Genomic DNA, 23,119 nt, shown 5'->3' on the forward strand with positions numbered 1-23,119 from the left:
GCCGAGGCAGCTGATGCAGCGGCGGCAGGCAGCGGTGGCGGCTGCCGAGGCAGCTGATGCAGCGGGCGGCAGCCGCGGCGGCGGCGGCGGCTGCGGCCCCAGCACCCTTTGGTGATCAGTGGTTTGCAGCATGTTCTTGTAGTGAAGCTGCGGCGGCAGCGGCGGCAGCGGCGGTGGCGTTGGCGGCGGCAGCGGTGGTGGCAGCCTCTGGAAGAGCAATGTTGGCAGTGCTTGTGGCGGGTGAGGAGGATGATGATCTCCATGGGGAGTGCCAGGCAAGGGATTCGTCCTCAGAAGATACCCTTGATGTTTCTAAGTAAAAACAGAAGCATGTCAATCACATCATTGCTGTAATGTAATGAAAAATACAAGTTAATATTGAGTGCAGTAAAAAAATACAAACCTTCTGTATACTCCTGGCTCCTTTTTCTCTCTATGTGTTTTATCAAAGGTGCTGTTCTGTAAATAATAGTTCAACATGTAATGATTAATGAAGGGCTGAACACATATACAGTTGATAGCAAAAAGAAGAAGATAAAGAATCCAGTTAGACCTCACCTTCCAAAGTTTTCCATTTCTTTTTTGTGGAGTTCCCCAAAGTTGTTGCAGCCTGAGACTAGACCTTGACTAGACCAACAGCCTCATCCAGGCAGCCTTTATGGGGCTCCTACCTGCCCCCCACAGAGTCACACCTACAGGACATACAATGTGTATTGTGAGCCGCCTAGACCACCTGGGGCCGTCGGCAGGAGATGGGCCTTTTACCCTGAACGATCGTCTCCCTGGAATAAAGGTGAAGTGATCGGGAGCTGGTGATTGGGCGAGTGTCAAGGTGAAGTGATCGGGAGCTGGTGATTGGGCGAGTGTCAAGGTGAAGTGATCGGGAGCTGGTGATTGGGCGAGTGTCTGACAGCTGTCACACAGCTGTCAGTGAGGGACACACAGATCTGATCAAATGTTCTACTCTCTCACTAGATGTGGCATGATGGATCAATACGATCATGTTCGATCCTCATAATTAACCTGGTTCACATCAGATTTATAAATTATACATTATGTAATTACAAAGAAAAGATGTCAACACTGAACTGATCCTTTGAAAGATTTTTTATGTAACAAAAACATCAATTAAATTAGCTTGAGAACATTGTCAACAGTAAAATTAAACTATGTACATTACAAATTTGTAACAAAATACTCTATTAAAATTAGATAGATTTTAAAAATACACACAAAATATATATAAGCAAAATTACACAAACTATATACAAGTGACACTATGCTGCACGTCAAGTTGGTGTGTCCTGCAATTAGAAAAAAGATTAAAAGGAGTCACGTGCATTGTTGTGGATTGTCCTTCACCTGGGCGGCTGCTGGTCTGTACAGAATAAAACAGATCAGAGGTCAGACAGACGCTCCACACACACACAAGGAAATGTAATCATCTAAAGACCTACATTTCGGGTCCAGTCGTCTCTTCTCTTTCAACCAGTCATCCACAGAGCGACCCTCCGATGTGGCACAGAAGAACTCTCCCCTGTAACGGCTGTGGCCATACTGTTTGGTCTTGGGCTGACCACAGCGGCCACAGCGGAAGTGTGTAAAGATCTTCCTCTCTTTAAGAGGGAGACCCCTTTCTCGCTGACGACGCAGCTCCTCCTCTCTAATCCTCCTCTGCCAGGCTGTGGAGCGAGGAACAGCAGCGGCGGCGGCGGCGGCGGCGGCGGCGGCGGCGGCAGCAGGAGCAGGAGCAGGAGCAGGAGCAGGAGCAGGAGCAGCAGCAGGAGCAGGAGCAGGAGCAGGAGCAGGAGCAGGAGCAGGAGCAGGAGCAGCAGCAGGAGCAGCAGCAGCAGCAGCAGCAGGAGCAGCAGCAGCAGCAGCAGCAGGTGCAGCAGCGGTGATGGAGATGGCATGGTGGGTGGTAGTGGTGATTGTGTCTGGTGAAGCAGTGATGGTGGCAGCTGATGCTTCAGAAGCCATGGCAGCAGAGACAATCAGGTCATACAGGGCCGGTGCCACAGGCCCACGGTGTGTGGTTGCCAGCCCTGAGGTGTCTTCAGTTTGTGGGTGCTGCAACGGCCTCTGAGGTAGCACAGGGTTCACCTTCAGAGACTGTGATGGGACACCCTGAGTACCAGAAGCAGGTCCGCCTGGTCCGGGGACAGTACTGAGGAGGAAGGTGGTGCTCATTCCCTTGCTCCTCTCTGTGTGCCTGGATAAAAACAAACATCCCTTATCATGACAGCTTTCAATCATCTGCTGCCTCGTCTACAGTTCCAGTGAGGTGAGATGGATCCTACCACTGCAGGAGCGTCTTCTGGTTGACGTTGTAGAGGTGGATGGAGGTGTTGGTCATCAGCGTGGGGCAGCTGACTACAACGTCCCGGATGGTGTTGTAGTCCCTCAGGACGGAAGCCCAGCGACTGACCCGGACCCCGCCCAGTGAACGTCCCTCACTGTGGACGTCACACAGCTCCAGGAAGATGGCCTCCACCAGCCTGCTGACCTTAGGGGACTGAGCAGCGCCCGCACCTTTGCCTAGAAAGGAACTGCACACAACCAGAACCCAGCGTTCAAGGACAGAACAGACATGAGGAGACACATTTAATATTGATGACTCATATCTATGATTGAAATCTCACCGCTGCACGCTGTCCACGCCGGCAATGCTGCTTGACCGCGAGCTCTTAAACCTGCCTGTCACCAACCGCTCCTGGTGGCGCGGGGGGAAGGCAACTGGTTCCTTGTCATGATCCAGCAGCTTCTCCCACAAGGCGATGATCTCTCTGGCCTTTAGCTGTGTCGCATACGTGTGATGACGCAGCTCTACTAGGGCGTGGGCCAGAGCGGTGACGTGCTGGTACCCGCTACGCCCATCTGGGCCAAGTGCATCCTGTAAATGCAAAAGAATAAAAAGATGGAATAAATATCCACATCGTAACCAAAAAGACACAGTCAAATGCTGGGTTATGTCTAATGTGTTACACCTACAGGGCCGTCACCCTCTGCGACATCCATTCCCGTCTCCACAGCGGATTCTTCCCGTGAGACGGGGTCGGTGTCAGCTGAAGCTGAAGGTGTCGGCTGGTCATGCAGAAACTGCATGTCCTGAAGCTCCCCAAACCCCTCGTCCTCCTCCCCCTCATCATCATCCACAACCTCCACGTCAGCCTCATCCAGGCCGTCGGGAGCGTCTGGATCCCGGCCCAAATCCTCCAGCACGGCACCCGTCTGGGAAAACAGGTACTCCACCCCAATCAGCTCACCTGAAAGAAACACAAGGCGACATGAGTTTACATGTTTTCACTCATGTACTCATCACTCGGGGTGTGATGCTGTGACTTCCAGTCCACTACCTGTGTACTCTCCAGGCTGGGTGTATGTCTCCACCAGCGTCATACCCATAAACTCTTGGGTCAGCTGCTTGAGGTAATCCTGCAGCAGGGCATCGTAGCAGCGCGGGACCAGCCTCTGGGCTCCTTCCACTGAAGCTCTGCCGCGGTCTTCATTCCATCGTACCAGGCCCTCCAGCAAGTACACCTGAAAGTGCAGGGCACTGGCTGACGTGCCTGGAGACAGGGAGAGACAAAAAAATTCCACTATTAGGAAAACAATCTCAACTTCAACATCTCACAACAACGCAACACTAGTAAGAAGAAAAAAACTAAACAGCCGTTTGTTTCCCCTTTTGTTTCTCACCAGGTATGAAGCGGTTCAGGTGAAGGTGGAAGGACTCCAGTGAAGTGGATCCTCGGGCGCAGCGGTAGACGGGGAGCCGGATCCCTCCCTTGGTCAGCTCCCCCGTCTTAGTGTAGAGCGCCACTCCCGGGGGATCCTGGATGCAGCTCAGGTGACGACGCTGCACGCTCCAAATCGCCTCCATCCTTTCATGATCTATGAGGACGACGCCCAGATCGTTTCGCAGGTCCCAGAACTGATCCAGGAGCTCCTGGATCAGCCTCTCCGTCTCTGCCGCGCCGCGCGTGTAGCGGCGGCAGTGACGCGCCAGCTCCTTGGCAGAGAGACGGATGAAGGAATCTCTGCCCTCCTCTGCGCGCTTGGCCTTCTCCAGCAGAGCCAGGTCGTCCTGGTCCCACAGGTAGATGGCGTAGGACAGCCGCGCCATGAACTGAGGGTACAGCTGGTGGCTCTCAGTGGTGACACCTCTGGCAAAGCGTCGCATGAGGTGCCACACGTCCAGCCTCACCACCAGCTGGTCCCACTCGGAGAACATGGCGGATGTGCCCGTCCGTCCAGTGAGGGAGCAGCAGTCACGGTCCACGTACAGCACCGCTGGAGGGGCCACCTGGGCTTCTCGGTACCGCCGCATCAGCCCTGCGGCCATGGGCAAAAGCCCATCCCCCTCTGCAGCCGTGAGGACGGACATGAGCACCTGGTAGAGGTGGAGAGCAGAGAACAACAAGGTCAGTGATGCATTTCATACACGGTGAGAGGAAAGAAGCTGATGCCCCCCCACACACACACACACATACCTGTCCGTACTCGTTGCCCACGTTTGTCACCCACGCTGCAGTGCCCGCAGCTTTGCCAGCCAGCTTGGAGGTCATCTGGACGTGTGACAATAGGCAGAAAGAAAATGTAATCAGCACTGATAATTACATAACTATATAGATTATAATCATAATTAGATCTAATTATATCTAATTAGATGGATTGATCCGTGATGACCAAAACGGACCTTCTTTGTAGAATCCATCTTCAGAATGTTGCCGAAGATAGACGTGACCCTGGCCTTGGTCGCCTCCAGCCTAGACAGGGCGTCCCTGACAAAGACGGAGAGGAGCCAGCCCACGGTGGGCACCGGGTGCAGGGGTGGGACAGTCACCGGCTTGACTGCTGCACCCGCTACGCCCAGCTTCTTCAGCACCCCGAGGTACGTTGCAGTGCAGGACATCCAGGTCTCTGTGTGGTCCTCCATCAGCTGTTTGCGAAGGCGGGTCGCACTGTTGCCCAAAGTCCGCTGCCTCATCTGCGAGATCACCGACTTGTGGCAGGACAGCCTGAAAGGGAGCACAACAAGTCAACGGTTGAAATCCTGACCCGACACGCCTCTTTACGTTTATATGTAGGCGTCTCACAGGCTCAGCACTTACTTGTAGGTGAGTACAGCCGGGAATTGATTCCGGTGACCCGGGTCCAACTGATTGATGATGTCCGGGACCCAGGCGGCCATCTTCTTCCCACAGGAACGACATTCCAGGCACTCTGTGCCCATAAAGTACCAGCCGTCCCTGTCCAGAACCCTGCGCACCGTCTTGTGCAGTCCTGCGCCGGTCAGCTTCGTGTCACAGCTGGGGCACACAAGCCTGCACGCCCACATCTTGTAGGGCAGCCACAGGAAGAACGGCCTCTGGAAGAAGGCGTGGGACGATGCAGGGGTCTGGGTGTAGAGGGGCCGGGCTCCGGGAGGGTACCACCAGAGGCGAAGGTCGGTGGTGAGGACACGCTGGCCCCTGGCGTTCCTGGTGAACAGAGCCCGGCCCACCCAGTCCTGCTGCTCCTCCGGCAGAGTCTGCCTCCAGCTGTGAGGCAGCAGCTTCAACACAGAAACAGACAAAAGGTCAGCACAAGCCAAACAATGTGAAGCACAGTGGGGGATGCAGGCAGCAACTTCACCACAGAAACAGACAAAAGGTGAGCACAAGCCAAACAATTTGAAGCACAGTGGGGGAGCTGCCCTGCAGAGGGAGGGAGGGGGGTGTCTCACCTCTGAGCCACTAATTGGCCGCGAGGGTTTAGGACAGCCCTCAGCTGCGGCTGCAGCTCTGGTCCTGGGCCGCACGGCGACGCTGCTGTCACCACTGGAAGACAGGTCCAGGTCATCAACGGGCACAGGAGTGGAGGCTGAAGATGGGACCTCTGCAAAAATAACTAAAAGTAATCAAAGTCATGCAAATACTCAGACATGAGAGAGATTCCACAACACGTGTCGTTGAATCTGTCTGATGTCTGTGTTCTGTGCACAGAACAAACTTTACTATGCCAGTTAAACTACTGACGGACAACAACAATCACCATACCATAATGTGATGACATACAGACGGACAGCGAAGCGTGAGTATCTACCAAGGTTAGGTTGTTAGGCCTACAGCTGATCTCTACAGGGTCCAGTAAACATCAACCTTACCTCGTAGTCACCTTATAACTTACATACAGTTTTACACCATTAATCCATAGAAGGCTTCTGAATAACAGAATAACAGCTATTATCAGGTCCAAACACGTTCACCACAGAATCATTACATTTGATAAAGGGTTATAACCATTGCATGTGTGCGTGTGCGTGTGAGTGAACTCACGCTGACTCTCCACCTCTAAGGCAGCAGCCAGGAGCATCTCGTCTGAGGGCTCGTTAGCAGCTGTTTCACACAGAGAAGACAAAGAAATCAGCTTTTCAGAGACACGCGTGGAGGCAGCAGGAACAGCAACTGGGAGCACAACACCGTCAGATGGTGGGCACTGGGGCTGCTGGGAGGGATGCTGGTTCTTCTCCTGGTCCCGGCCCAGTATGTAGGTCTTTAAAGCATGCAGAGAGCTGCCTGGGATGCACTTCTTCTTCCTCAGCCACTGCACGTAGCTACAGAAACAACAACATCACTAACAACTGTGTGCGCGGTTGTTCCAGACAGACTCAATGTCACTATTTCATCTGCACTGGTGTTTGTTGTCTGTGCAAAGGCTTACGTCTCAACCTCTTTCCCCGTGGCCTCGTACATGGAGGCGTAGGTCATGGCTCCGTGGGGGCCGAACTCCACCAACTTCTTGTCTTGGCTCCGGACAGACTTGGAACCCTCCGTGGCACGGCGTCCCTCCACGGCTGACATCACCTCTGGGAACAGCTTGCTGTAGGAGGTGAGGGCATCCTGTGTAGCGGGAGAACAGAATATGTGTATTATGACAGAAATAGGAATTTCTTGATGATTGCTCTGATTGAGCTGTGTGAGTTGGGATCCGTATAATAGTTCTAATGATGGCTCTACTTTTACTGTACTAGGATGAGTGAGATATTTCTGTGTTGTACTCCACAGCACCTTGTTGGCCATAAGTGGTGAGCTGGATGTGTCACCACTCTCCCGCTCCTTCTGGTGTGAGGCCAGCAGGGCCACAGCGTAGCCCACGTCGTGACTCAGGAGCCACTTGAAGGTCTGTCCCCGGTACTGCCCAAACTGGATCTCATATTGGCTGAGAAGCAGCTGGGAGCAGTGGGGATCTCCTCCTCCTTGCAGAATGCGAGCTTTCGCCTCCTCCTTCACCTTCTGAGGCACCTTCACCTTCCATGCCTCAGACCCATGATAGGCCTGGGCCACCGTCAGTGCTTCTGGTGAGGGCCTGAGAGTGAGCTCAGTGGACGAAGGCTGCACACGGAACAAAGGGCGATGGTCCATGATCTAAGGAATCAGAGAAACATACAATGAGCTGTACACACGGTAATAAAAACATTATATGTCTTATCATATTCTAGCATGCGTTTTTAATATTTTCTTACTACTTTATAGTGATTTTACCATATAATAAATGAGTACACTGAGTGCGTTATAGAACGTTTATACAGAAATTAGCTTTTCTAAATAAAGAAAACGTGCATTTTAGGTAGTTCACAATTAATTGTGCATTGATGCCTGACACATGAATACGAATTACGAGCAATAACTCTCTAAAAGAAGTATCTAGTCATTAAGGTAAAATACTGGTAAAAGGTGGTCGCATGTTTGAAGATGTAATTTTATTTAAACGGAGCAAACTCCGACAATGAAAAGCAAATATAAAGAACTGTCGAAAACGTCGTGTACTGTGGAAGAGACTGAAAATGTGGGTGCAAGACCGTGAAAAATAAGGTGAACTTGTTTAAAATTTAAAGAAAAGGAGTTCGCAAATGTATTAAAATGCATTCTTACCTTCGTGAAACTCCGACAATGAAAAGCAAATATAAAGAACTGTCGAAAACGTCGTGTACTGTGGAAGAGACTGAAAATGTGGGTGCAAGACCGTGAAAAATAAGGTGAACTTGTTTAAAATTTAAAGAAACGGAGTTCGCAAGTGTATTAAAATGCATTCTTACCTTCGTGAAACTCCGACAATGAAAAGCAAATATAAAGAACTGTCGAAAACGTCGTGTACTGTGGAGGAGACTGAAAATGTGGGTGCAAAACCGTTAAAAATAAGGTAAAAATAAGGTGAACTTGTTTAAAATTTAAAGAAAAGGAGTTCGCAAGTGTATTAAAATGCATTCTTACCTTCGTGAAAAGTCCGCTACTCACAATAAAGTTTATCGCTGTAAAGAAAGAAATGTCGACAAAGACTGAGTCTTTAAAAACGGAATGGCAGTGAAGTAGAATAAAATTGACGCCTCTTCCTCGCGGTGTCCAGCAAAACTAGCCAATTACATCGTTTAGCTGACAAGTAGGACAGACCAATTAGGATGCAAGCCATGTAGGACAACCGGAAAGAGAGGATTGGTTTCCAGGTGGCGCAAGGATGACACGCAAATTCGTGAAGCGTTCCTCATTTTAAATAATATTTTAAATATTTTCGGGTCAACTTCTGGTTACGGCTCTTATTTTGAAATACAGTTTGTTGAACGTGATGGTTAAACATAAGTTCATGGTTTTATGATTTATTATATTTTACTTATCAGACTGAAGAGACAAAAGCTCCACCACCTCGTATTCTTCTCAGTGTTTCACCTTGTAACACAGTCACAGCTAATTATAGTCACTGGTTCAACTCTGGTCTGTTTCTAGCATGTGTGATGTCACAGAAAGACAATAAACAACAAGTAAAACAACAATAAAAGCCAATAAACTTTCTTCCTGTCGCTCTTGTTTCTTGTGCTCAACCCTCACCTGCAGTTTCTCAGTGTCGCCAGCAGATGTCAACCTGTGACCACGCATTGGATCTATTGCGCCACCACAACAGAGAGTGTTCATGGACATAGCCCCTATAAGTAGGGGTGAGTTTCAATGAGATGTTGCGTTACTTCAGTAGCACATATACTAAAATTGGAACGATACAGAGAAGATTAGCATGGCCCCAACAATTGCTTGGCAACGCTTCGGGTAGTTTTTTGCACCCGCGGACACGCCCACCACACGCGGTACGGCCTGGCGTGTCTCCGCGGGATGCAGCTAGCTGGCCCTTTTGTTTCCTGCTCTTTTTGTCCTAGGTTTTTGCCCGACGTCGTGAAGACAAAACGGAACGTTACAGGGGAAGTTGGGGCGTGACCTGGGGCGTGACGCATGCATGCAAATTAGCCATGTGGCCGGAGGGAGCTGCGTTTATGCACATCTCGTAAAGATCGAAGCTATTATTATGATCATCATCCATCCTATTTCCAATCGGCCTATTCCCATATGCGGGGTCACGGGAGCGCTGGAGCCTAACCCAGCTGGGTATGGGCGAGAGGCAGGGTAGACCCTGAACGGGTCGGCAGCGCTTAAGTTAGCTTCTTATGTGGCACTCGTTGACTGCATTAATACCTGGAGACGGCTCGTCCAGGATTTGAACCCTGAACCTCTGGCACCCAGAGCGAGAATCAGATAGACCAACGAGCCATATCATCATCATCATCATCATCATTGTTATTATTATTATTATTATTATTATTTGTATTGTTATAATAAGATTTACCAAAAAAACTTAGAGGTAACATATTTTTATTACACACACACAACATAATGACACAAGCAATATTGCGGTGGAGGGTCACTTCTTTCCTACTACTACTACTACTAACATTTGACTTTCAAGCGATGAATGCTAAAATAAACTTTGAATTAACATGATTATTTACACACACACACACACACACACACACACACACACACACACACACACACACACACACACACAGAGTGACACCAGTAATTATGTGGTGGGTGACTCCATACACCTCCTCTCTGCCAGCCACAACTCTACAGATTTGCCAGCGTAAAGAGCACAAAAGTGTTCATACTGGTGCTGGCTGTGGCCATAATCTTTCTGCTTTGGCAGGCCACACAGCTGGCAGATTCTAAGTTTATTCGGCTTCCTTCTGTTTTTTGGAGATTTGAAACTGTGCTCATTCTCCCACTTTTTCCTCATGGTGAAGGCAGTTGTCCTGGGAATTTTTGGTGCTTCCTTTTCTTCCTGCTCCTTCAGCCACTCATTGGCAGACTTTGCCCCAGGTCCTGCAGTGTGTGTGCAGTAGAAATGCCCTTTGTAAAAGGCATGCCCCTTCAACAGGGTCCTGGGAAGTCCACAATGTCGGCATTGGTTTTGGCGCTCTTCTTGGGGCTCCTCTTGGGGCTCCTCTTGGGGCTCGTCTTGGAGCTCTTCTTGGGGCTCCTCTTGGGGCTCCTCTTGGAGCTCTTCTTGGGGCTCCTCTTGGCGCTGTTGTTGGCGCCCTTCCTCCTTTTTTAAGGCTTCTGCATCCTCCTGTTTTGCCTTCTTTCTTCTCCATACAGTCATCCGTGATGGACCACTGTGGCGGGTACAGGAAGCAGCGGTGGCGGCAGCAGCCGAGGCAGCCGAGGGAGCCGAGGGAGCCGAGGCAGCGGCGGTGGCGGCTGCCGAGGCAGCTGAGGCAGCGGCGGTGGCGGCTGCCGAGACAGCGGTTGTAGCAGCGGCGGCGACTGCTGCCACAGCTTTGGTGGCGGCAGTGGCCATGTCTGACACAGCGGCAGCAGCAGTTGACGCAGCGGTGGCGGCAGCGTCGGCGGCTGCGGCGGCTGCGGCGGCTGCGGCCCCAGCACCCTTTGGTGAATCAGTAGTTGCAGCATATTCTTGTAGTGAAGCAGCGGTGGTGGCAGCGGTGGTGGCAGCCACTGGAAAAGCAATGTTGGCAGTGCTTGTGGCGGGTGAGGAGGATGATGATCTCCATGGGGAGTGCCAGGCAAGGGATTCGTCCTCAGAAGATACCCTTGATGTTTCTAAGTAAAAACAGAAGCATGTCAATCACATCATTGCTGTAATGTAATGAAAAATACAAGTTAATATTGAGTGCAGTAAAAAAATACAAACCTTCTGTATACTCCTGGCTCCTTTTTCTCTCTATGTGTTTTATCAAAGGTGCTGTTCTGTAAATAATAGTTCAACATGTAATGATTAATGAAGGGCTGAACACATATACAGTTGATAGCAAAAAGAAGAAGATAAAGAATCCAGTTAGACCTCACCTTCCAAAGTTTTCCATTTCTTTTTTGTGGACTTCCCCAAAGTTGTTGCAGCCTGAGACTAGACCTTGACGAGACCAACAGCCTCATCCAGGCAGCCTTTATGGGGCTCCTACCTGCCCCCCACAGAGTCACACCTACAGGATATACAATGTGTATTGTGAGCCGCCTAGACCACCTGGGGCCGTCGGCAGGAGATGGGCCTTTTACCCTGAACGATCGTCTCCCTGGAATAAAGGTGAAGTGATCGGGAGCTGGTGATTGGGCGAGTGTCAAGGTGAAGTGATCGGGAGCTGGTGATTGGGCGAGTGTCTGACAGCTGTCACACAGCTGTCAGTGAGGGACACACAGATCTGACCAAATGTTCTACTCTCTCACTAGATGTGGCATGATGGATCAATACGATCATGTTCGATCCTCATCATTAACCTGGTTCACATCAGATTTATAAATTATACATTATGTAATTACAAAGAAAAGATGTCAACACTGAACTGATCCTTTGAAAAGATTTTTTATGTAACAAAAACATCAATTGAATTAGCTTGAGAACATTGTCAACAGTAAAATTAAACTATGTACATTACAAATTTGTAACAAAATACTTCAAAATACACACAAAATATATACAAGCAAAATTACACAAACTATATACAAGTGACACTATGCTGCACGTCAAGTTGGTGTGTCCTGCAATTAGAAAAAAGATTAAAAGGAGTCACGTGCATTGTTGTGTATTGTCCTTCACCTGCGCGGCTGCTGGTCTGTAGAGAATAAAACAGATCAGAGGTCAGACAGACGCTCCACACACACAAGCAAATGTAATCATCTAAAGACCTACATTTCGGGTCCAGTCGACTCTTCTCTTTCAACCAGTCATCCACAGAGCGACCCTCCGATGTGGCACAGAAGAACTCTCCCCTGTAGCGGCTGTGGCCATACTGTTTGGTCTTGGGCTGACCACAGCGGCCACAGCGGAAGTGTGTAAAGATCTTCCTCTCTTTAAGAGGGAGACCCCTTTCTCGCTGACGACGCAGCTCCTCCTCTCTAATCCTCCTCTGCCAGGCTGTGGAGCGAGGAACGGCGGCGGCGGCAGCAAGAGCAGCAGCAGGTGCAGCAGGAGCAGCAGCAGCAGCAGCAGCAGCAGCAGCAGCAGCAGCAGCAGCAGGCGCAGCAGCAGCAGCAGGCGCAGCAGCAGCAGCAGCAGCAGGCGCAGCAGCGGTGATGGAGATGGCATGGTGGGTGATAGTGGTGATTGTGTCAGGAGAAGCAGTGATGGTGGTGGAGGCTGCAGAGGTCATGGCAGGAAAGACGATCAGGGCATACAGGGCCGGTGCCACAGGCCCACGGTGTGTGGTTGCCAGCCCTGAGGGGTCTTCAGGTTGAGGGTGCTGCAACAGCCTCTGAGGTAGCACAGGGTTCACCTTCCGAGACTGTGATGGGACACCCTGAGTACCAGCAGCAGGTCCACCTGGTCCGGGGACAGTACTGAGGAGGAAGGTGGTGCTCATTCCCTTGCTCCTCTCTGTGTGCCTGGATAAAAACAAACAACACGTCCCGGATGGTGTTGTAGTCCCTCAGGACGGAACCCCAGCGACTGTCCTGGACCCCGCCCAGTGAACGTCCCTCACTGTGGACGTTACACAGCTTCATGAAGATGGCCTCCACCAGCCTGCTGACTTTAGGGGACTGAGCAGCGCCCGCACCTTTGCCTAGAAAGGAACTGCACAAAACCAGAACCCAGCGTTCAAGGACAGAACAGACATGAGGAGACACATTTAATATTGATGACTCATATCTATGATTGAAATCTCACCGCTGCATGCTGTCCACGCCGGGAATTCTGCTGGACCGCAAGCTCTTAAAGCGGCCTGTCACCAACCGCTCCTGGTGGCGCGGGGGGAAGGCAACTGGTTCCTTGTCATGATCCAGCAGCTTCTCCCACAAGGCGATGATCTCTCTGGCCTTTAGCTGCGTCGCATACGTGTGATGACGCAGCTCTACTAGGGCGTGGGCCAGAGCGGTGACGTGCTGGTACCCGCTACGCCCATCTGGGCCAAGTGCATCCTGTAAATGCAAAAGAATAAAAAGATGGAATAAATATCCACATCGTAACCAAAAAGACACAGTCAAATGCTGGGTTATGTCTAATGTGTTACACCTACAGGGCCGTCACCCTCTGCGACATCCATTCCCGTCTCCACAGCGGATTTTTCCCGTGAGACGGGGTCGGTGTCAGCTGAACAAGCAGCAGCAGCAGCAGCAGCAGCAGCAGCAGGCTGGTCATGCAGAAACTGCATGTCCTGCAGCTCCCCAAACCCCTCGTCCTCCTCCCCCTCATCATCATCCACAACCTCCACGTCAGCCTCATCCAGGCCGTCGGGAGCGTCTGGATCCCGGCCCAAATCCTCCAGCACGGCACCCGTCTGGGAAAACAGGTACTCCACCCCAATCAGCTCACCTGAAAGAAACACAAGGCGACATGAGTTTACATGTTTTCACTCATGTACTCATCACTCGGGGTGTGATGCTGTGATTTCCAGTCCACTACCTGTGTACTCTCCAGGCTGGGTGTATGTCTCCACCAGCGTCATACCCATAAACTCTTGGGTCAGCCGCTTTAGGTAATCCTGCAGCAGGGCATCGTAGCAGCGCGGGACCAGCCTCTGGGCTCCTTCCACTGAAGCTCTGCCGCGGTCTTCATTCCATCGTACCAGGCCCTCCAGCAAGTACACCTGAAAGTGCAGGGCACTGGCTGACGTGCCTGGAGACAGGGAGAGACAAAAAAATTCCACTATTAGGAAAACAATCTCAACTTCAACATCTCACAACAACACAACACTAGTAACAAGAAAAAAACTAAACAGCCGTTTGTTTCCCCTTTTGTTTCTCACCAGGTATGAAGCCGTTCAGGTGAAGGTGGAAGGACTCCAGTGAAGTGGATCCTCGGGCGCAGCGGTAGACGGGGAGCCGGATCCCTCCCTTGGTCAGCTCCCCCGTCTTAGTGTAGAGCGCCACTCCCGGGGGATCCTGGATGCAGCTCAGGTGACGACGCTGCACGCTCCAAATCGCCTCCATCCTTTCATGATCGATGAGGATGACGCCCAGATCGTTTCGCAGGTCCCAGAACTGATCCAGGAGCTCCTGGATCAGCCTCTCTGTCTCTGCCGCGCCGCGCGTGTAGCGGCGGCAGTGACGCGCCAGCTCCTTGGCAGAGAGACGGATGTAGGAATCTCTGCCCTCCTCTGCGCGCTTGGCCTTCTCCAGCAGAGCCAGGTCGTCCTGGTCCCACATGTAGATGGCGTAGGACAGCCGCGCCATGAACTGAGGGTACAGCTGGTGGCTCTCAGTGGTGACACCTCTGGCAAAGCGTCGCATGAGGTGCCACACGTCCAGCCTCACCACCAGCTGGTCCCACTCGGAGAACATGGCGGATGTGCCCGTCCGTCCAGTGAGGGAGCAGCAGTCACGGCCCACGTACAGCACCGCTGGAGGGGCCACCTGGGCTTCTCGGTACCGCCGCATCAGCCCTGCGGCCATGGGCAAAAGCCCATCCCCCTCTGCAGCCGTGAGGACGGACATGAGCACCTGGTAGAGGTGGAGAGCAGAGAACAACAAGGTCAGTGATGCATTTCATACACGGTGAGGGGAAAGAAGCTGATGCCCCCCCACACACACACATACCTGTCCGTACTCGTTGCCCACGTTTGTCACCCACGCTGCAGTGCCCGCAGCTTTGCCAGCCAGCTTGGAGGTCATCTGGACGTGTGACAAAAGGCAGAAAGAAAATGTAATCAGCACTGATAATTACATAATTATATAGATTATAATTATAATTAGATCTAATTATATCTAATTAGATGGATTGATCCGTGATGACCAAAACGGACCTTCTTTGTAGATTCCATCTTCAGAATGTTGCCGAAGATAGACGTGACCCTGGCCTTGGTCGCCTCCAGCCTAGACAGGGCGTCCCTGACAAAGACGGAGAGGAGCCAGCCCACGGTGGGCACCGGGTGCAGGGGTGGGACAGTCACCGGCTTGACTGCTGCACCCGCTACGCCCAGCTTCTTCAGCACCCCGAGGTACGTTGCAGTGCAGGACATCCAGGTCTCTGTGTGGTCCTCCATCAGCTGTTTGCGAAGGCGGGTCGCACTGTTGCCCAAAGTCCGCTGCCTCATCTGCGAGATCACAGACTTGTGGCAGGACAGCCTGAAAGGGAGCACAACAAGTCAACGGTTGAAATCCTGACCCGACACGCCTCTTTACGTTTATATGTAGGCGTCTCACAGGCTCAGCACTTACTTGTAGGTGAGTACAGCCGGGAATTGATTTCCGGTGACCCGGGTCCAACTGATTGATGATGTCCGGGACCCAGGCGGCCATCTTCTTCCCACAGGAACGACATTCCAGGTACTCTGTGCCCATAAAGTACCAGCCGTCCCTGTCCAGAACCCTGCGCACCGTCTTGTACAGCCCTGCGCCGGTCAGCTTTGTGTCACAGCTGGGGCACACAAGCCTGCACGCCCACATCCTGTAGGGCATCCACAGGAAGAACGGCCTCTGGAAGAAGGCGTGGGACGATGCAGGGGTCTGGGTGTAGAGGGGCCGGGCTCCGGGAGGGTACCACCAGAGGCGAAGGTCGGTGGTGAGGACACGCTGGCCCCTGGCGTTCCTGGTGAACAGAGCCCGGCCCACCCAGTCCTGCTGCTCCTCCGGCAGAGTCTGCCTCCAGCTGTGAGGCAGCAACTTCACCACAGAAACAGACAAAAGGTGAGCACAAGCCAAACAATTTGAAGCACAATGGGGGAGCTGCCCTGCAGAGGGAGGGGGGGGGTCTCACCTCTGAGCCACTAATTGGTCGCGAGGGTTTAGGACAGCCCTCAGCTGCGGCTGCAGCTCTGGTCCTGGGCCGCACGGCGACGCCGCTGTCACCACTGGAAGACAGGTCCAGGTCATCGACTGGCACAGGAGTGGAGGCTGAAGATGGGACCTCTGCAAAAATAACTAAAAGTAATCAGAGTCATGCAAATACTCAGACATGAGAGAGATTCCACAACACGTGTCGTTGAATCTGTCTGATGTCTGTGTTCTGTGCACAGAACAAACTTTACTATCCCAGTTAAACTACTGACGGACAACAACAATCACCATACCATAATGTGATGACATACAGACGGACAGCGAAGCGTGAGTATCTACCAAGGTTAGGTTGTTAGGCCTACAGCTGATCTCTACAGGGTCCAGTAAACATCAACCGTACCTCGTAGTCACCTTATAACTTACATACAGTTTTACACCATTAATCCATAGAAGGCTTCTGAATAACAGAAGAACAGCTATTATCAGGTCCAAACACGTTCACCACAGAATCATTTACATTTGATAAAGGGTTATAACCATTGCATGTGTGCTTGTGCGTGTGAGTGAACTCACGCTGACTCTCCACCTCCAAGGCAGCAGCCAGGAGCATCTCGTCTGAGGGCTCGTTAGCAGCTGTTTCACACAGAAAAGACAAAGAAACACCTACTGTCAGATGGTGGGCACTGGGGCTGCTGGGAGGGATGCTGGTTCTTCTCCTGGTCCCGGCCCAGTATGTAGGTCTTTAAAGCATGCAGGTTGCTGCCTGGGATGCACTTCTTCTTCCTCAGCCACTGCACGTAGCTACAGAAACAACAACATCACTAACAACTGTGTGCGCGGTTGTTCCAGACAGACTCAATGTCACTATTTCATCTGCACTGGTGTTTGTTGTCTGTGCACAGGCTTACGTCTCAACCTCTTTCCCCGTGGCCTCGTACATGGAGGCGTAGGTCATGGCTCCGTGGGGGCCGAACTCCACCAACTTCTTGTCTTGGCTCCGGACAGACTTGGAACCCTCCGTGGCACGGCATCCCTCCACGGCTGACATCACCTCTGGGAACAGCTTGCTGTAGGAGGTGAGGGCATCCTGTGTAGCGGGAGAACAGAATATGTGTATTATGACAGAAATAGGAATTTCTTGATGATTGCTCTGATTGAGCTGTGTGAGTTGGGATCCGTATAATAGTTCTAATGATGGCTCTACTTTTACTGTACTAGGATGAGTGAGATATTTCTGTGTTGTACTCCACAGCACCTTGTTGGCCATAAGTGGTGAGCTGGATGTGTCACCACTCTCCCGCTCCTTCTGGTGTGAGGCCAGCAGGGACACAGCGTAGCCCACGTCGTGACTCAGGAGCCACTTGAAGGTCTGTCCCCGGTACTGCCCAAACTGGATCTCATATTGGCTGAGAAGCAGCTGGAAGCAGTGGGGATCTCCTCCTCCTTGCAGAATGCAAGGCACCGGCTGGATGGTGTTGAAGGCACTGGAGAAGTCAAAGAACATGATCCTCACAGTGCTGCCGGGCTTCTCTAGGTGAGAAAGAGCTCGATGTAGGAGGAAGATGACGGCGTCGTCTGCTCTTATGCCGTGTCGGTAGGCGAACTGCAGCGGGTCCAGGTAGGTTCCCACTGCAGAGCGGAGGTGACCCAGGACCAGTCTCTCCAATGTCTTCATCAGGTGTGATGTCAGAGCCGCTGGTCTGAAGCTGCTGGGGTCTTTAGCGTGTGGTGTCTTGGGCACTGGTACCACGCAGGAGGTCTTGCAGAGCTGTGGTACCACCCTCAGCTTGAGGCTCAGGTTGAAGACATGCTCCATAACTCTGCACAGTTCGCCTGCGCAGGACTTTAGGAGTCTGGAGCTGATGCCGTCTGGTCCAGCTGCTTTCCTGGCCTTGATCTTCCTGAGCTCACTTCTCACCTGGGTGCTGGAGAAGGATAGGGGTTGAGGCAGTGTCTCAGTGTTGTGTGAAGTGAGGCGGTGTTGTTGGGATGAGTCACCAGTCGTCAGGGCTGAGGGTAGAGGGCTTTGTGTAAAGGTGTGAAGGGCTGTGGGGGCTGGTAATCCAGTGGTATGAGGTGACAAAAGGTTTGCAGGATGTTGTGGTCAGCTCTGCCCAACGGTGGGAGGGAGGGTGCAGTGTAGGCCTCTTTGGTGTTGGCATAGAATAAGTCTGGGGTTTTGTTGACTCTGGTGGGGCAGGTCACATACTGGGTGTATGTAGGCAGAGCAGCTGAAGGAGGTGCATGGTTAAAGTCCCCAGAGATCAGGAAGAGGGCCTGTGGGTGCTGTGTTTGCAGCCTGCTGGTGACTGAGAGCAGGGTCTCAGAAGCTGTGTCAGCGTTAGCGGAGGGTGGGACGTACACAGCAATTATTACACAGCAGCACCTCAGCGGTGATCTCGTGTCTGTCTCTGGGCAGAACTACGGCGCTGCGCAGCGCGATCAGCTGCTCCGCGGTGTAAACGATGCGCGCTCTGGCCCCGACGCACATCGTAGCTTTAAAACAGCGTTTGTACTGCGCCACACTTAGAAAAACTATATAAAAGCTGTGTACAGGTTGTGTACACTAATGCTACTAACAAAACACTAGAAAGATAAACTTGAGTAGGTGAAGAAAGTGATAAATAGAAGTAAGAGGACAGGAGCTGTTGTGACCAGCAGCCAGCTCGACCGGCGCCGGAGAAACAAAGAAGAAGAAGAAGAAGAAGAAAAAAAAAACAAAGAAATATAGTACTGTAGCTTTTAAGATGATCACATTTTAACCCAAACTATCGTATGAAATTTAACAACTTTAAAAGTCACGTGAATTTTAAAACAAACTTATTCTATGGGCACGTAGCCTATGGAAATCAAGGAGGTTCGGTTATTTCGACAATTTTATTGATTTTCGGAACTAGAGACTTGATGTCGTGTCCGTGTTTTCTTTTGCATGTTTTTAACATCGCAATGTCCAACGCACCTTGAATACCGCAGCGTCAGAAGGATTCGGCCTCATTGAACAGGTTGAATCCGCTCCTGAACCGTAGCGTCCAACTCGCAGACAGGCCGGTAAAGTAGCTTGGTCTATTGGCCAGTCTCTGCACCACCGGAGTCTTTTACTAGTTTGTTAACATTTTGAACTCGCGTTTCTTATTTTCGCTCTAAACACGATAATTACTGTATGTCTGGCAACGCTGATAGATGCTGGCAAGCAGAGGCAGAGAAGCATCTCCTACAACTGCAGGGTTTCCTTTGGTTAAAGAAATTCTGTCTCTGCTCTTTAAGTTTGTTTAGGTTTGTTCCGTGTAATTCTAATTTAAACTATTGGTTGATTACTATTTTTGTTTCAGGTGCCCCAACCAACCTTCTTATCAAGCCTCTCTTCCACCGCTACCACCTCTTAGCAAGCCTCTGGTGGGACGGGTTCATCCTCTGTGCTGAGACTTAATTATGATATGCCACAGCAACGTCAGCCCCAAGTATTGGCTGAGGTGGAGTCAACTTTAGCAGCAGTGATGCAGCATCATAATGCACAGTACGTAAGTCTTGTTTGTATGTGTATGTACTTGTAACAGTATATTGTTCATATGTTGCGTTTGTTTCTAGAAAGTCTGTCATTTACCAGTTTGAAACGGCCCCGGGGTGGTAATTCCATTAACTGGCGTTGGACCACGTGGTGTCACATGCTTTTATTGCCAGATCTAACCTAAGCCATGCAGATGTTGGATTATTTGTTGCACATGCAGCCCATCTCCAGTCAGTCTGTGAAGATGTCATGGTCAGTTCTTTACAGGTCTGTGTGGTAGTTGGTTGTTTAGGCTATAGACTTGTTCACATTTGTGTCACGGTGGACATGAGTGAAAGGTGCCAAAAGACTCAACGCTGATAATATTTCATCTTCTTCTATATTTGCATAAATCAAATTTAAACCTTGTTTTCTCACCCAATGGTTGGTGTCAGCGCAACAGAGCTAAGATTTGACATTTACTTGGTTTATTCTAGTTCATAAACTCTGAAAACATTTAAAAATCACACTCCTGCTGTGCACCCGTTTTTGTGGGCAAGTACCAAGATCATAAGGCGCATAAACCAACCTCGTGTTAAGCCAACACCTCCGTCTCCTGCAGAGGAGCTCCGCAATGGGGAAATCCACAGGTCAGCAAGAAAGCAAAAGGTCAGTCCCAGCCATCATGTTGTGAAGACTTACTTTGGAACATTTAAGATGCTGCGTGTGTCCTTTCTCTTCTTCCAGAGACTGCGCCCCACAGAACCTTGCAGCGCAGATGAAGGCACTCCCTAAAGTTGTGGGCCGTGAGCTGCCACCTACTCGGGATTTGCTGGTGATAGAAGGGACGTGGATCTACTCTGCAGCTTGCATTATTACACGCCAAGTGTGTGTTTCACTGTTTGATAATGGAAGGGAACAAACTCAATACTTGGTGGAGAAAACATTGGCTGCAATACATCTGAATCTGAACTGTGATAAAGAAAAATAACGTGACAGCGGATGAAGTTTGTTCCTGAGAACAGGAAAAAAAAAAAACAGTTGTGATTCTGATGTTGGTAATAACATGAGATGTATTCATTAGGTAATACTACAGAAAATGTCTTATTACCAATATGTTTCTTCATAGTGTGAATTTGAGGTTTGACTTGGAGTTTTGACATGCTGCATTTTTCACGCAGTCACTTTGGTTTTGACATTAATTTTGTCGATTTGATTCTGCTTCAAACAAAAGCTCTAAGATTTGACCAAGAATGGGTTTAGGTTTATTGAAGACATTTACACAGACACGTCTACTGAAGAAGTGGCATAACTGTACTGTGGCTAAATGTACAATAGTACCAGTAGTTCCACTCCTCTATTGTAGCTTTGACTTGTCTGTAGTTACATTTCAAGTTTTTATACAACATTTGTTCTTCTTTAAATGTTCTTTTCTGTTTTTCTGGAAGTCCTGATGAGATTTGTACAAGCAGACTTGAAGCTACAATACAACGTCTTAATTTACGGAAGCCAACTGTGCGGCTCATGGCCTCCTCCTACTACTTCGTTATTGAGTGTGCTCGCTTTCTCCGTCACCTCCTGGTTTGAATCCATTAGCCTGCAAAGAAAGAAATCTGTCGGGACCCCTCACATCCTGAGTCCCATGTTCCAGTGGCTCCCATCAGGACACAGACTCCCTGATGCAGGACCCAAATAGGAGAAACACTGTAATCCCAGCAGTAGTTATCCATCAGAATGCTGTCCTGTACAATGACGCTTTAATTGATCTTAATAGTAATATTAATTTTCCTGGATGCTTACCTTAATTGGCCTTCAGGGATAAATAATAGAGATAAAGTGTTTTAAATTGAATTGATCAATACATTATAAATACCAGAAATACTCACGTACACATTATTCAAAGAAATAAATTAAAAACAAATCTATGTTGTGAAGTTCACGTCTGAAAATATGTCAGTTGTATAAAAAACATTTTGCCGTTTCCGCTCACGCACGTCAGCGCGTGCGTCCGTCAATGTCATGGTAACAACAAACGCTTGGCCCGACCGAGTCTATATAAGGCGCACAGTCACGGGGGTTCCCCTTTTTGCAGTTGGACGCTGACGTTAGAGACGCAAGCAACGGCAGATGGGTAGTGAATTCCGTGTAAATTTTAATGTTTATCACCTAAATGGCCTAAGTTGTTTGGAATGAATAAAGGATATATGTACGATACATCTATTGTATGTGTATTTTTGTGTTTATTGACATCGTAACTTGTCATTTTGGTCAAAGTTTAAAAATATTCATATTTTTAAAATGGCGACTGCACCGACTGTAAACTCCCGCAGCGCTCCAGCCCTTTTCGGTAGCTGCAGCCTTAAATGTTATCGCCTAAGGTTATTTATTTTAGTTCAATCTAAATCTACCGTATAGACACATGGCCATTGTTGGACTTCGCTAACGGATCATTCTGTTGCCATTAAAGTCTCGGGAGTGGAGCAGTGGTTAGCGCCGCAAGCTAAGTAGCGCCCCTGCCATGATGCTATCTGTTTCCGCTCACGCACGTCAGCGCGTGCGTCAGTCAATGTCATGGTAACAACAAACGCTTGGCCCGACCGAGTCTATATAAGGCGCACAGTCACGGGGGTTCCCCTTTTGCAGTTGGACGCTGACGTTTAGAGACGCAAGCAACGACAGATGGGTAGTGAATTCCTTGTAAATTTTAATATTTATCACCTAAATGGCCCATGTTGTTTGGAATAAATAAAGGATATATGTACGATACATCTATTGTATGTGTATTTTTGTGTTTATTGACATCGTAACTTGTCATTTTGGTCAAAGTTTAAAAATATTCATATTTTTTAAAATGGCGACTGCACCGACTGTAAACTCCCGCAGCGCTCCAGCCCTTTTCGGTAGCTGCAGCCTTAAATGTTATCGCCTAAGGTTATTTAATTTAGTTCAATCTACCGTATAGACACGTTGTTGGACTTTGCTAACGGATCATTCTGTTGCCAGTTTAGCAATTAAATCTGTGCAAGTGTGATCTGGAAATGCAGGCACGATATTACAGTTTTTCTCAGTCGCTTTAGTACAATTCTCAGAACCAGAATTGAAGTTTGCAAATATGTGTGTGCATTTCTCAAAACAATTTGTACAGACAGCAAAAGACTGGATTTCTTGCAAAAGCCTGTATTTTGCTCAAAATCTTTAGTTCATGTCTTCATCGCATTGCCATCAGAATGTCAAGTCCTTGTGTCATTGTCTATGAACAAGACAGTCAAATTACTTAATCATGTTGTCAATAAAACTCTGATCTGAGAATTGTACTAAAGCGACTGAGAAAAACTGTAAAGTACAGAGTGAAATTCTCAAAACTATTTGTTCAGTCTTCACATCATGATGTCACGTGTGCACATCATATAAGCAGTTTCTCTTTTTTCTCTTTTTTTCACTTTGAACAAGTTGCCAAATGCTTTGGTACATCCATTCAAATGATTCTGCACAATTCCCAGCTCTTTGCTACATTATCAATTGTTTATTTCATGTTGATCAAAATGTATTATATAGTTCACTGTGCAATAGTTTTACTCCTCAAAACATCTAGTCATTAGTT

General features: G+C 49.6%; 2 protein-coding genes, 2 long non-coding RNA genes and 1 pseudogene across 16 annotated transcripts; 3 read left to right on the forward strand and 2 right to left on the reverse strand.

Annotated features, from left to right (window-relative positions):
- Window positions 1–558: 558 nt before the first annotated feature.
- On the reverse strand, window positions 559–19,273 carry LOC114850785 (uncharacterized). 10 transcript variants are annotated; one of them, XM_055506025.1, is made up of 17 exons: window positions 8,256–8,487; window positions 8,081–8,150; window positions 7,917–7,974; window positions 7,053–7,409; window positions 6,706–6,884; window positions 6,321–6,598; window positions 5,729–5,880; window positions 5,115–5,557; window positions 4,700–5,021; window positions 4,494–4,568; window positions 3,700–4,393; window positions 3,357–3,569; window positions 2,992–3,266; window positions 2,643–2,893; window positions 2,301–2,549; window positions 1,458–2,212; window positions 559–692 (listed from the first exon to the last, which is right to left on the reverse strand). In XM_055506025.1, exons 4-17 carry the CDS (start codon window positions 7,404–7,406, stop codon window positions 628–630), a joined length of 4,305 nt encoding a protein of 1,434 aa, XP_055362000.1. In that variant the 5' UTR covers window positions 7,407–7,409; window positions 7,917–7,974; window positions 8,081–8,150; window positions 8,256–8,487; the 3' UTR covers window positions 559–627. The 10 variants fall into 10 exon arrangements, with proteins under 10 accessions (XP_055362000.1, XP_055361997.1, XP_055361999.1 ...); XM_055506022.1 differs by having other exon boundaries at window positions 7,917–7,986; XM_055506024.1 differs by lacking the exon at window positions 8,081–8,150 and having other exon boundaries at window positions 7,917–7,986.
- On the forward strand, window positions 5,517–7,184 carry LOC129603650 (uncharacterized). Of its 2 annotated transcripts, XR_008693753.1 has the most exons (5): window positions 5,517–5,655; window positions 5,761–5,898; window positions 5,988–6,075; window positions 6,700–6,873; window positions 7,050–7,184. It is a non-coding gene; the product is annotated as an uncharacterized LOC129603650 (long non-coding RNA). The 2 variants fall into 2 exon arrangements; XR_008693752.1 differs by having other exon boundaries at window positions 5,761–6,075.
- LOC114849137 (U6 spliceosomal RNA) lies at window positions 8,992–9,053 on the forward strand (annotated as a pseudogene).
- Window positions 9,682–15,392, reverse strand: LOC129602951 (uncharacterized). Of its 2 annotated transcripts, XM_029139044.3 has the most exons (11): window positions 15,062–15,392; window positions 14,856–14,930; window positions 14,066–14,759; window positions 13,723–13,935; window positions 13,337–13,632; window positions 12,988–13,238; window positions 12,013–12,894; window positions 11,920–11,935; window positions 11,175–11,308; window positions 11,020–11,075; window positions 9,682–10,928 (listed from the first exon to the last, which is right to left on the reverse strand). In XM_029139044.3, the coding sequence occupies exons 1-7, from the start codon at window positions 15,350–15,352 to the stop codon at window positions 12,549–12,551; spliced, it is 2,166 nt and encodes a 721-aa protein (XP_028994877.2). In that variant the 5' UTR covers window positions 15,353–15,392; the 3' UTR covers window positions 9,682–10,928; window positions 11,020–11,075; window positions 11,175–11,308; window positions 11,920–11,935; window positions 12,013–12,548. The 2 variants fall into 2 exon arrangements, with proteins under 2 accessions (XP_028994877.2, XP_055362008.1); XM_055506033.1 differs by lacking the exon at window positions 11,920–11,935.
- Window positions 14,649–20,070, forward strand: LOC129603647 (uncharacterized). 2 transcript variants are annotated; one of them, XR_008693745.1, is made up of 10 exons: window positions 14,649–14,790; window positions 14,897–14,961; window positions 15,073–15,256; window positions 15,453–15,482; window positions 15,550–15,944; window positions 16,047–16,184; window positions 16,274–17,110; window positions 17,287–17,401; window positions 17,485–17,568; window positions 19,364–20,070. It is a non-coding gene; the product is annotated as an uncharacterized LOC129603647 (long non-coding RNA). The 2 variants fall into 2 exon arrangements; XR_008693746.1 differs by having other exon boundaries at window positions 15,571–15,944.
- Window positions 20,071–23,119: the final 3,049 nt, after the last annotated feature.

This window comes from Betta splendens, chromosome 22, assembly GCF_900634795.4.
Source record: "Betta splendens chromosome 22, fBetSpl5.4, whole genome shotgun sequence".
NCBI classification, from domain to species: Eukaryota; Metazoa; Chordata; class Actinopteri; order Anabantiformes; family Osphronemidae; genus Betta; species Betta splendens.

Excerpts from the sequence above, each read along its gene's own strand:
- LOC129602951 (XM_055506033.1), bottom strand. The coding sequence starts at position 15,352 with ATGAGGCAGCGGACTTTGGGCAACAGTGCGACCCGCCTTCGCAAACAG. Across the intron at positions 13,633-13,722 it reads CCAGCCTGGAGAGTACACAG|GTGAGCTGATTGGGGTGGAG; the intron begins GTAGTGGACTGG and ends TGTTTCTTTCAG. Across the intron at positions 12,895-12,987 it reads GGCGTGGACAGCATGCAGCG|TTCCTTTCTAGGCAAAGGTG; the intron begins GTGAGATTTCAA and ends GGTTTTGTGCAG.
- LOC114850785 (XM_055506019.1), bottom strand. The coding sequence starts at position 17,850 with ATGGAGCATGTCTTCAACCTGAGCCTCAAGCTGAGGGTGGTACCACAG. Across the intron at positions 16,836-16,942 it reads ACGGGGAAAGAGGTTGAGAC|CTACGTGCAGTGGCTGAGGA; the intron begins GTAAGCCTGTGC and ends TTGTTTCTGTAG. Across the intron at positions 2,550-2,642 it reads GGCGTGGACAGCGTGCAGCG|TTCCTTTCTAGGCAAAGGTG; the intron begins GTGAGATTTCAA and ends GGTTGTGTGCAG.